The 12,774-nt window shown below is 50.0% G+C and overlaps 1 protein-coding gene across 1 annotated transcript; it reads left to right on the top strand.

The window, feature by feature from the left end:
* Nucleotides 1–2,654: 2,654 nt before the first annotated feature.
* Nucleotides 2,655–11,411, top strand: LOC115651459 (sulfotransferase 1C2-like). Its single transcript, XM_030562540.1, has 8 exons — nt 2,655–2,734; nt 4,980–5,196; nt 6,383–6,508; nt 6,578–6,675; nt 6,921–7,047; nt 7,897–7,991; nt 8,377–8,557; nt 9,191–11,411. The coding sequence occupies exons 2-8, from the start codon at nt 5,028–5,030 to the stop codon at nt 9,301–9,303; spliced, it is 909 nt and encodes a 302-aa protein (XP_030418400.1). The 5' UTR covers nt 2,655–2,734; nt 4,980–5,027; the 3' UTR covers nt 9,304–11,411.
* The last annotated feature ends 1,363 nt before the right edge of the window (nt 11,412–12,774 follow it).

Below are 12,774 nucleotides of genomic sequence, written 5' to 3'. Positions count from 1 at the left end.
TCTGGGTCAGGAAGTGGGCGCATGGTGGGCAGAAGCTGTTTGGATTCAGGAGCCGTCAATCACACCAGCAGCAGGGTATTTGAACAAGAAGGAGCCCTCGATAAGGCCACTCCTTGCTGGATCGCATGGCACAGCTCGACTGCCCTGCTGCTCAGAGTCTAGGTACGTAATTGTGTCTCAGCCTTTTCTCCTACGTTCTCTGGCAGCCCAGCCATTATCCTAGGGTGGTGGTGTCTGGCTTTGTATTCCACTGGGCCCCCTGAGCTGTACATCAACGGCTTCAGCAAACTGAGCGGCAAGCCGTGCATTGTGGAATACAGGGGACAACACTGGGCTGCAGTTATAACCCTAAATGCTGCAGGACTGGCTGGCTCAGAGAATAGGGTAGGGAGCTTTTCCCCTCAAGGGGGAGCAGGCTCCGATCCAGCCCCAGGACAGGGGACTGGCCAGTTTAGGGGATCAGGGAATGGGATGCAGGCCTTTTCTCTCTCAGGAACAACAGCTCTGATCCAGTCCCAGGGCAGGGGGACTGGCTGGCTCATTGGGTGGGGAAGGGGACACAGAAGCTTTCTTCTCAGATGAAGTGGAAAGAAGATCCAGGAGTCCTGGATTTCAATCTTCCACCATAACCATTAAACCACAGTTTCCAGGAGAGCTGAGAATAGAACTCAGGAGTTCTGTATCCTCGCCATACCCCTCCCTAACCCACTAGACTCCACTTCCTTCCCAGAGCCAGGGAAAGAACCCAGGAGTCCTAGCTCCCAACCCCAACTCAATGGGCCCCACTACCCTCTCAGAACCAGGGATAGAACCCACAAGTCTTAACTCTCATCCTCCCCCAATGTAACCCCTAGACACCATTCTTCTCCTAGAGCTGGGGCTAGAACCAGGAGTCTAATGTCCATTCCCCTGTGTTCTAACCACTAGCTCAGCCTCCTGTGTGCTGTTACCACTGTGATACCAAGATGTCAGGCACCTCATAAATAGCACAGGGACACCTACAAGTCAAGTTTTCATGAGACGGTAGCACTCAGAGGATGTATCTACACCAGCTTTTCCCTGCAAAGTAGACCAGATGCTAGCCATCCTCAGTTCTTTCACTGTCACGTCATCTAGACCTGCTATGAGCCTTGCCTGTTTTAGACCTACCCCTGCCCTTCCCGCATTGCCGGGACAAAATATAGGCAAGGAGTCTTCCTCCACAACAGCACAAAGAGGTTACTAACCATTGGACGAAACTTCCAGGGAATGTGGTGGATTCTTCAGTTCCAGAGCGGTCGGCTTGGTTACAATGGTGCTATGCCCATTTAGACCAGGTGAGGAACTAGCCCTGCTGTGTTATGCCTCACTGGGATATAGTACAGCTGGAAAAAGGCTCTGGCTGTCCCTACACATCACCCTAGGGAATAGATCAGGGGTCGGCAACCTTTCAGAAGTGGTGTGCCGTGTTTTCATTTATTCACTCTAATTTAAGGTTTTGCATGCCAGTAATACATTTTAACGCTTTTAGAAGATCTCTTTCTATAAGTCTATAATATATAACTAAACTACTGTTGTATGTAAAGTAAATAAGGTTTTTGAAATGTTTAAGAAGCTTCATTTAAAATTAAATTAAAATGCAGAGACCCCGGACCGGTGGCCAAGACCCTGGCAGTGTGGGTGCCCCGGAAAATCAGCTTGCATGCCACCTTCGGCATGTGTGCCATAGGTTGCCTACCGCTGGGATAAAGTTTGAACCCCTGAACTGTCTCCTGTTTCCCTCTGGGTTAAATCGTGGAACAGATAGCTGTACTGTTTGGCAATAAATATCAGTCAATTCGGCACCAGGGGGCTCCTTAAGATTTAAAGCTGAGCCTCATCAAATTGCCAAGTGGGTGTGTGGTCTCAATGGAGCTGGTGTCCTACTCCACAGGTGTCTTCTTCTAGATCTGTAGACAGCAGTCCCGAAAACAGGACACACATAATTACCTGGTCAGAATGGAATGGATGTGTCTGGTTTAAACTGTTTAGTTCTTGGAGGGGAGGAGGGTCTAGTGGGTTAGAGCGGGGGGGGGGGGGTTGGCAGCCAGGACTCCTGGGTTCTATCCCCAGCTCTGGAAGGGGAGTGGGGTCTCGTGGGTTAGAGCTGGAGGGTGGGGGCTAGCCAGGACTCCTGGGTTCTATCCTCAGCTCGAGGAGGGGAGAGGAGGGGGGTCTAGTGGGTTAAAGCTGCAGGGGAAGGCTGGGTGTTCAGGATATCTGGGGACTAGCTCTAGCTCCCAGCAGGATTGGAGTCACAGTTCCTCCCAGAGTTGAAAACAGACCACGGGAGTCCTGATTTCCAATCCCCGCTCTGATCCACTAGACCCCACTCCTCCGCTGTAGCTAAATAAACCCCACTGCCTCTGTACGATCCAATCTGTGCTCTTTGACTCTTCCCGAGAATGCCCATTAAATTCACATTAGCGCTCCCTGTGGGTGGAGGGGCCATGCCATGGGTTCAAAGAACAGCTGCAGGACTCTGCAGCAGATGGGTGAGGAACAGAAACTGCCCAATCATGTGAAACTGACCAACTTGGATTAAAAATGCTGCCTGCTAAGAGCAGTGCTGGGCTTTGCCTAGCTGATCAACAAGGAAACTTTGCTCCCCAGCAGGAGAAAGTTCAGCATCCAGATTAAGCAGCTTTATAAACTCCATCAACCATCGGAGGTGAGAAGGAGGCTGGAGGAGCTTTGTCAAGACAAGAGGCAGAAGGTAAAAAGCTGAGGAGCTGTAGGTGGGAGTCTTGGCTCAGATCCACTAAAAAGCCAACAATAATATCCATACTTTAGTTCTCTAACTTTATGGCATAACAGGGGGTTTCGTTTTAAAGGAGTTATGGCAAGAGATGAACTGATCACTCCCAGAGTTTGGGGATAATTGACTGCAGATTGGGATTCTCTGGTTACTACAGTTCAGCTGGGATCAATCAAATGAGCAAAAGAAAAGACAGTTTAAGGCATAAGTGTAAGCTGAGAAATGAGCCAGTCTGTTGGAGTCAGGACACCTGGGGTCTCTCTTTGCCACTGACTTGCTGGGCAATTTTTTTTTGCTAAATACTCCCCTGGCTGGGCTGGATCGAATGGAGTTGGACGTCTCTGGGCCTTTACACCCTCATCTGCAAAACAGAGGCTTATTAATGAAATTATACACCGTACCTATGGTGTTTATATGCCCCAGTTGTCCCAGTAGCCGAGCACCTCGCAATCTTCAATGTATTCGCACTCAGACACCTCTGTGGGGCAGGGCAGGGCTATTATACCCATTTTACAGATGGGAAACTGAGGCACAGAGGGTACAGCCATGCTGCACAATAAATCCACAGGAGCATGTCTCCAAGTCTGGATCTATATACCCAGGCTCATGCTACAGGGCTAAAAACAGCCACACAGGCATTTCTTCTCCGGCTCTGAGTTCCACCCGCTTTGCTAGGTTTCAGAACCCTGATGGGAACATCTACATGTTCTTTTTAGCCCTATAGCACACGCCCAAGTCTGTAGGCTCAGGCTTTGAGACTCCCTGCTGCGTGTGTTTTTTCTGCTGGGTAGACGTACCCAGAGAGACTAAGCGATTTGCCCAAGATGACACGGGAAATCTGGCAATTGAACAAGGTCTTCTGAGGCAAAGGCTGCTGCCCTACTCACGGATCCACCCGTCCTCAACACTTACTTAAAATGTACAAATGAATAACTGTTATTTTCAAATGCCAGCTTTTTGCTCAACTGTTTTGCTCTCTGTGTGAGTCCTGTCTTGCTGCTTTAACAGCGGTTTTACTCTGTTAGCATCGTGGAGTCAAGATCTGAGCCAGACTCGAATCTGACTCCTGCATCACACACAGGTTGTTCTTTATTCTTAACTGAGTTCAGACTGAAGGCTTGTTACTGCTGATGGGAGACGGAGAGTGCTAGTACCGTTATATAAGGCACTGGTGAGACCTCATCTGGAATACTGTGTGCAGTTCTGGTCTTCCATGTTTAAGAAGGATGCACTCAAACTGGAACAGGTTCAGAGACGGGCTACTAGGATGATCCAAGGAATGGAAAACCTGCCTTATGAAAGGAGACTCAAAGAACTTGGCTTGTTTAGCCTAACCAAAAGAAGGCTGAGGGGGGATATGCTTGCTCTTTATAAATATATCAGAGGGATTAATATTAGGGAGGGAGAGGAATTATTTAAGCTTAGTACCAATGTAGACACAAGAACAAATGGATATAAACTGGACACTAGGAAGTTTAGACTTGAAATTAGATGAAGGTTTCTAACCATTAGAGGAGTGAAGTTCTGGAACAGCCTTCCAAGGGGAGTAGTGGGGGCAAAAGACATATCTGGCTTTAAGACTAAGCTTGATAAGTTTATGGAAGGGATGGTATGATGGCATAGCTTAATTTTGGCAATTGATCTTTGATTTTCAGCAGGTAAGTATGCCCAGTGGTCTGTGATGGGATGTTGGATGGGATCTGAGTTACTGCAGAGAATTCTTTCCTGGGTGCTGGCTGGTGAGTCTTGCCCATGCTCAGGGTTTAGCTGATCGCCATATTTGGGGTCGGGAAGGAATTTTCCTCTGGGGCAGATTGGCAGAGGTCCTGGAGGTTTTTCGCCTTCCTCTGCAGCGTGGGGCATGGGTCACTTGCTGGTGGATTCTCTGCAGCTTGAGTTCTTCAAACCACAATTTGAAGACTTCAATAACTCAGACATAGGTTAAGAGTTTGTTATAGAAGTGGATGGGTAGAGTTCTGTGGCCTGCTTTGTGCAGGAGGTCAGACTAGATGATCATATTCGTCCCTTCTGACCCTAAAGTCTATGAGTCTATGAGAGAACCCTTCTTATCTCTCTGATCCCTGGCTCGGTTTACACGGTTGGTATGCACTGCTTAAATGGAGACAAATACTTGATAGTTATTTTTTCAGCATCTCAGCCAGGACACTAGTGAGTATTTAATACTTGCTGTGCCTCACCCCAGAGGCGGCTGCATTTCAGTGCTGGATGATCATCTAGTCTGCCATACACTATGTCCAAAGAACAGACTAAAGCGCTCACGCTGGAAAAAGAGGGACATCCAGAACTGGGCGAAGTGGAGGGGATTCCGCTCGTCCAGGTCACCTGTAATGAATGGCAGCGGATCCAGAGTTTCCAAGCGAGGCCCGACGATCTGCTCATCTGCACCTACCCCAAAGCAGGTGGGTGTTTGCTGAGGGGAAAGCTATAGAGAAAGTTGGGAGCACTGAGATTCAATTCCTGTGGCTGGGAGCATTGTTAAAGGGCTTCTACCACTGTGGTAGGGAAGATTCAATAGACTGCTCAAGGAAGAGCCTTGGAGGTGGTAGACGACTGGTCAAGTATCGTGCGAAGGACTGTCAGGACAGGACCCGGACAGTGGGAGTGCCACTGAAAATCAGTTCGCGTGCCACCTTTGGCACACGTGCCATAGGTTGCCTACCCCGGTACAGACGTACTCTTTGAAAAGAAACATGGAGAGGGTGTCCAGATGTCCCAATTTTATAGGGACAGACCCAATTTTTGAGTCTTTTTTTTTATATAGGCTCTTATAACCACCCCACCCCTGTCCCGATTTTTCACACTTGCTGTCAGGTCACCCTATACATGGAGAATACATTGTTACACCTTTTTGACCTAAGGGGATAGTGAATTTTTAGGGTCCTGTGGGTTCTTTTGGTTAGAAAGAGAAATTAACACAGGAATTGGTATTTCTTTGATGCAATTCTGTTTATTTACAAGGAATATAGAGAGTCCTCTGACCTGAGCACAGCAAGGATCAAACCACAGGGGACTGGTTCTTTGCTTACAATTCCAAGACTCTTTTCCAGGCAACCCTCTGCTCAAAATCTCTCTCTTGCTTAGCTTTGTCTCTGGGGCTTGCTTGCTGCTGGCTTCTCTTTTAGACACACAGCTGCAATCAAGTGAGTAGATCCCCAGCCTCCTGTATTTGCATTCAATCTAGTCTTTGAGCAGTGGCTTTCATTATCTGTCCCCAGGGTGGCTTTTTCCTTTGTTTCAGCTATCACTAAGCAAAAGAGCATTTAGTTGCTCCGTCATTCAGTCTGAATGGAATATCCCTAGTTCTTATATAGCATTTTCTGTCATCTCATCTCAGAGCACTTTGCACAGGAGATTGGCATCAGTATCCTAATTTAAAGATGGGGAAACTGAGGCACAAAGAGGGAAAGTGACTTCTTCAAGGTCCCCTAGCTGGCCAAGACTAGAACCCAGGTCTCTCAATTCTGGTGTTTTATCCACTAGCCTTGGTGTCTCAAGGCAGCCAGTAAACCCAATCTCCTTAACAAGATGGGCACAGCAGGTTTGGTTGGAATAAACACTCAAATCCACTCCTTTCCCGGTGGGAAGGCACAACATGGATCCAGGAGATAGTAGACATGATCCAGCAGGATGGAGACTTGGAGAAGTGCAAGCGTGCCCCTGTCCACCACCGGCACCCCTTCATCGAGTGGGTTCGACCACCTCAACCGTCAGGTAGGTGCTACTGGGGTGGGTGGGGCTGGTTCTTCACGCACAACATCTGAACCTCACTCCTGCCTGCAGGTGTGGAACAGGCTGAAGCCATGCCCTCGCCACGGACCCTGAAAACCCACCTCCCCGTCAAACTGCTGCCTCCATCCTTCTGGGAACAGCAGTGTAAGGTAATCCTTCCTCTAAGCACCATGCTCACAATGGCAGCCACTGCGCCCCGCCCCAGAGGTGGCTGCATTTCAGGGCTAGGTGAGTGATTCCTGTGCAGGGCTGCTGTGTGGGTATTCAACAGCTGGGAGCAGAGGTGTAAGGTAACCTCCTCCCCTCTAAACTTGAGCTTAGAGACCCCCTCACCCTGCAGCAGTGACCAATAGCAAACCCCTCTCCCTCTGTTGTTCCTGCCCCATCCACCCAGTTCCTGTACGTGGCTCGTAATGCCAAGGACTGCATGGTCTCCTACTACCACTTCCAGAGAATGAACAAGGTGTTGCCTGACCCGGGCCCCTGGCACGAGTATTTTGAGATGTTCATGGCGGGCAAAGGTGAGTTCAGCCCAGCTCCTTGGCTTGGTATCCAGAAATTCCTCTTCCTGTTGTCCGTCCTGGGGTGGGCGCCGCTGCTGGGAGTTATCCCACCCTCTCAGCCCAGGGGTCCCCCCTAGAATATCCCACCCTGGGGAGGGCACCCTCTGCTGGGGAGATGTCCCCAGCCATGTGCTCTCAGTCCTGAGATCCCCCCCCTTGAGCTCCCCATTCCAGAGAGAGCACACCCTGCTGGGGAGACCTCCTATCTTTGTGCCCTAAGCCCTTGAGTCCCCCTAGAGCTCCTCCCCCAAGGAGAATGCGCCCTGCTGGGGAGAGCCCCTGTACCCTCAGCTATGGGATCCCCCCTTAAGCTCCCAGCCTGGGCAGAGCACCTCCTGCTGGGGACACACCCCACCCATATGGTCTCAGCCCTGGGGTCCCATCCAGTGACCCCAATCCTGGGGAGATTGTCCTCTGCTGGGGAGACACCCCACCCACACGGTCTCAGACCTGGGGTCCCATCCAGAGACCCCAATCCTGGGGAGATTGTCCCCTGGTGGGAAGACAGCCCACCCACAGTCTCAGCCCTGGGGTCCCTCCCGAGTGACCCCAATCCTGGGGAGATTGTCCCCTGGTGGGAAGACAGCCCACCCACAGTCTCAGCCCTGGGGTCCCTCCCGAGTGACCCCAATCCTGGGGAGATTGTCCCCTGGTGGGGAGACCACACCCCTGCACGTTCAGCCCTGGGATCCCCTTAGTGCCCCTGTGGTCTCAGAGAGTGAGCCCTGCTGGGGAACCCTCACACACACACTGCTCCGCAGCCCCGCTTGTGCTCATGGTGCTGTCTCCCTGCTCTTTCTGCTATAGTGGGCTGGGGTCCGTGGCACGACCACGTGAAGGGCTGGTGGAAGGTGAAGGACATGCACTGCGTGCTCTTCCTCTTCTACGAGGACATGAAGAAGGTGAGCGGCTCTGGGGGGGGATTTGGGCGGGTTGAGGTGCGAGCCCCATAGGCACTTTGAAATGGCAGTATAGGGGACTCCGCATGGGATGGAGGGGAGAAATGAACCCTTCCCAGCTTATCTTTAAAGGGAACAGGAGATGGGATTCCAAAGCTGTGAGCTTCTCTGCAGCAGTGCCCTGCTGAGGAGCACAGCGCTGTGAACTTCCCTGCAAGCAGTGCCCTGCTCTAGATTCCAAGGCTGTGAGCTCAATTAACTTCCAGACAGTATTGCCATGGACTGGTAGGGCCTCTAGTGCTGTGAGCTTCCTCAGAGCAGTGCCCAGACACTGCCTAGCAGGAGTGTTAGCACTGTGAGCTTCCTCAGAGCAGTGCCTTCCCCACAGGACCTGAAGCGTGAGATCCAGAAGGTGGCCCAGTTCCTAGGGAAGAACCTGGACCAGGAGCTTCTGGACAAGATTGTCTATCACACATCATTCGACGTCATGAAGGACAATCCCATGGCTAACCGCTCCGGCGTCCCCAGGTCCTTCATGGACCTGTCCATCTCCCCGTTCATGCGCAAAGGTAACACAGTCCTGAGACCTGCCTCTGGGATGGGCTCCAGGACGCTCCCTGCTGGCGATAGGTGTGTGACACCCCCCCCACACACACACACACTTCTGAGACAGGCTGTATACGCCCTGTTCCTGTCTGGACCTTGGTTGGCTGCTAAGCTTCAGAAGGGCATTTAAAAAGGGGAGTTGTGGTTTGGGTACCTCATGCTCCCATTCCCCTATTTGGGTCAGGCTTCCTGGCTGGACTACATCTCCCATGATAGATCGCAGTCCTTCCCTCTTCTTGAGTGCATCATGGGACTCTGGGCTATGGTGCATCATGGGATATGTAGTCCAGTTAGATTGCCTGGGAGTCCAGATCCCTAGGGCTGAGAGGGGAGTGGGGTCTAGTCAGGACTCCTGGGTTCTATCCTCAGTTCTTCCATCAACTCACTTCAGAAGGGCATTTAAACGTCTATAGTGGTTTGGGGCCTTGCCCTGCTTGACTCTCAGCAGTGCTCAGCAAGGCCTTGGGAGCTGTGAGCTTCCCCTGAGCAGTGCCTTGGCAGCTGTGATAGGCCTGGTCCAGATGCTGGCTGTGTCGAAAGTCCAAGCCCTTCCCCTTGCATGGCGACTTCTGTCTCTGCATCTCTGTTGTTCACAGGGACTGTTGGGGACTGGAAGAACCACTTCACTGTGGCACAGAATGAGCGCTTTGAGGAGGACTATGAGAAGAAGATGGCTGGGACCAATCTGACCTTCTGCATGGAGCTCTGAGGACCCTGCCTCTGAGCCTGGCAGGATCCACCCAGCCTGCCACAGCCACCCCTATAGGCCCCTGAATCTCTACCAGTCTTTTCCAAGGTGACAAACCTTCTGCCATGGACCACTCTCAGGCTCAGCCAAACCCCAGGGCTTTTCTGTGGGGCAGCGGTGTGGGTTCTTCCACTATATAACCCTGTCCTCTCTGTCCCATTTTCACAACTTCTTCCCTTCCCATTCCCACCTACTGCTCCTTCCCTCCTCCTGACCCACCATGGCCCGTCTCTACAACTGGCTGGAAAATGGGAGCTATTTCCTCCCATGGAAAATACTTTTTTTTTTTTTTTTTTTTGCAAAAGCCTGAATTCCACCAAATTTTAATTTAGAAATGCTTCCTTATGGGAGCTGTTGTTTGGGTGCCTCATGCTCCCATTCTCCTATATGCATCAGACTTCCTGGCTGGACTACATTTCCCATGACATACCATAGTCCTCCCCTCTTCTTGAGTGCATCCTGGGACTCTGGGCCATGGCACATCATGGGATATGTAGTCTGGTTAGGTAGCCTGAGAGTCCAGATTCCTGGGTTCTATCCCTAGGTCTGGGAGGGGAGTGGGGTCTAATGAGTTAGGGTAGTGAGCTGGGAGTCAGGACACCTGGGATCTAGCCTCAGCAATTCCACCTACTCACTGTTTGATCTTAGATAAGCCACTTTCCCTGTGATCTCCATTGGAAAGAGGGGAAATTAAATAACTATACTCTCTATTGCATGTCTCTAAAGCTAGGTGATGGGGGGCATGCAGGATCACATGCCACTGTCCCCCCAGTTTGCTGCTTGGCTTGTACTGAGCATGCTCAGTAACACTGCTGAAGCCAGCTGTAACCACTCACCCACTGTTGCTCCCATCATCTCTGCTCTAAATCCCCTTTTAGGTAATCGCAGTTGCCAAGGTTGAAGGAGTAACATAAATGTACTTCTCAGTTAGTTTCTGAAACAACTATTACTTCCTGTGTGGGTTCTGATGCAGCTGGGCTGGGGAAACGGGGCCAGATTTCTCCTCACCACTGAACCGTGCAGAACAAAGTGATTGCTTTTTTTAAAACTGCCGCTTGCCCTTTCATTAACCTCAGTTGACTGTAATGGAACAGGAGCTGGGCATGCAGTTAAGGGTGATCTGCTTTCTTAGGGTACAGAAAGAGACTGATCAAAGGATGGCTGAGGCTGGGGTCAGACACTTACCCAGTTTGAAATCATACATGTGAGCTGGCAGAACTCTGTCACTGGGGTTTCTAACCCTACAGCCAGCTGACGTCTTTTAGAAACCTCTTTTAGAATTGATAAAGCATTTTTTTATCTCCAGAATTCTTTTTGATGATCAGGTGCTGAGATTAATTTGTTGATTTGACTTTGATTTGGCAGTTGTAATTAACGCTGTCCCCCCCCCCCAAAAAAAATCTTGACAGATGAGTTTTCCATCAATTGTGTGGTGATCCAAATTGAAAGGTTTTGTTCTCAGCTAAGCTTTTGACAGAAAAAAATCTCAACACAATTCTGAATCAAAACGGAGCATTTCATTTTGACTTGCTTGTTTCGTATCACCTTACATTTATTAACTGTTATACTAACTCTATCATGGAGTTATCAAGCCATTCTGATCAGGTTGTGTGCAGGCTTCTGAATCAAAACTTTCTTTCTGAAACTTCCTTTCCAGAAAAGCTGTAACTGCTTATCTGGATTTGCAACAAAATTCAGAGTCAAGATGTTGGATCTTCCCACGGGAAATCCTGTTTTCCAGCCAGCTCCAGTTGTATTGCTTTCATTTGTAGTTTGATTTTACGTTAGTAATAATAGCTTAACTTTGGTAGGAGGGGGGTTGAAGTGGCTTTAATAAAATTCATAAAAAGGTAGCAAGTCACGCTTCTTCCAGTAAGCGATTTGGGTCCAGAATCCTTGAAGATCTGGGTGAATATCAACTGATCAACCTAAAAACCTGACCCTCTCCTCTCAATTAGTCTCTATGCCTCACGCAAGACAAGTAACTGATAATGAGTGACTGCAAAGCATAGCCTAGTGGTGACAATAAGTGATCTGAGTGCAAGTGATTTATTTTTTTGCTATCAAGTGTGAAAACAATAATAAAATATGAATGGTCTTAGTTTAATCTCATTCTAGTTCTGTTTATGCTCACAATCTGCTGTTGGACAAATCCTAAGTAAAAACAGAGTTTTCAGATTAAGACCACCTCCATTCTCCCTACACGGTGTTCTAGTCCTTCAAGATCACCTTCACAGGCAGTATACTAATGACTCACTCATTTGGTGCTGAGGTGCAGCTGACAGTGGGGTGGGGAAGGTAGGTAGGTAAAAGCCTCACAGAAACACGGCACAGGGATGGCTTGCCCCAGGCTGAGATGCAGCCACCTCTGGTGTCGGGCATCCCAGCTCTTTAAGGATAAAATCTAGGAGTCTTGGCTCCCAGCCTCCCCTTTATTTAGCTACAGGACCACAATGCTAGTCTGTGTGTCTCACTATACTGCCAGCATTTTCATTGCTAAGGACATTTGCATTCTTAGCATGTCCCCATATCCCTCCTCATGGCCCATGTCAACTCTTTCTGTGTATGCAGTGGCAGATTAACCACTGGGCCAACAGGGCTTGTGCCCAGGAGCCCTGGGTAATTGGGAAACCCCTGGAAAAATGGGCACCCCCATGTCCCAACCCCACCCTCCAGCAGGAGCGCTAGGCAGGCAGGGGAAGCCTCCCCACCAGCTCCCCAGAAGGAGTGCTGTGCAGGGGAGCAGGGCAAGTCCCTGCGCCCTGACCCCATTTCCCCTGGCAGAAGTGCTGGGAGGGGGACTTGCTCAGGCCCAGGGCCCCACAAACTCCTAATCCACCTCTGCTATGTGCCACACTGTCAGCATCATCTCTTTGCTGGGAATAGACTATCAGCACCCCCTGCCCCCAACCACTAGACTCCACTGCCCTTCCAGAGGCAGGGATAGAACCCAGAAGTCCTGAGGCCCAGCCTCTGCTCTAACCATTAACTCCCACTCCCCTCCCAGAGCTGGTAATAAAACCCAGGAGTCCTGGCTCCTATGCCAAAGAGGGCTTGAGGGATGAGATGGTTAACTCTGGCTGTGGTGTTCAAGGGCCTTATTAGAGTCTACTTTAAGGAGACAGGGCCCTGCTTGTGAATTTGCCTGTGGGTGTGTTTTATGCATCTTCAGATACAAAGTCTTGCTAGAAATCCTTTCATTAAAGAAAGGAGACTAGGAAAGGAGGAGCTGACCCGGTGCTGCGGCATTCAGAAACCTGGCTATTAAGTAACCAGACTAGAAACACAGGGCCAAATTCACAGAGTTTGTTGCCAGAAGGAACCAGCAGATTAGATCATATTCCAGTGTAATACAGTTTCACCCAGAAGTCACTCCTGTCTTGAGCCCAATAACTTGTGTTAGACCAGGAGTCCGCAACCTATGACACACGT

This window comes from Gopherus evgoodei, chromosome 4 (assembly GCF_007399415.2).
Source record: "Gopherus evgoodei ecotype Sinaloan lineage chromosome 4, rGopEvg1_v1.p, whole genome shotgun sequence".
Classification (NCBI taxonomy): domain Eukaryota; kingdom Metazoa; phylum Chordata; order Testudines; family Testudinidae; genus Gopherus; species Gopherus evgoodei.
Note: the sequence above shows the minus strand (reverse complement) of the source record. Positions and strands in the feature narration are given on the sequence as shown.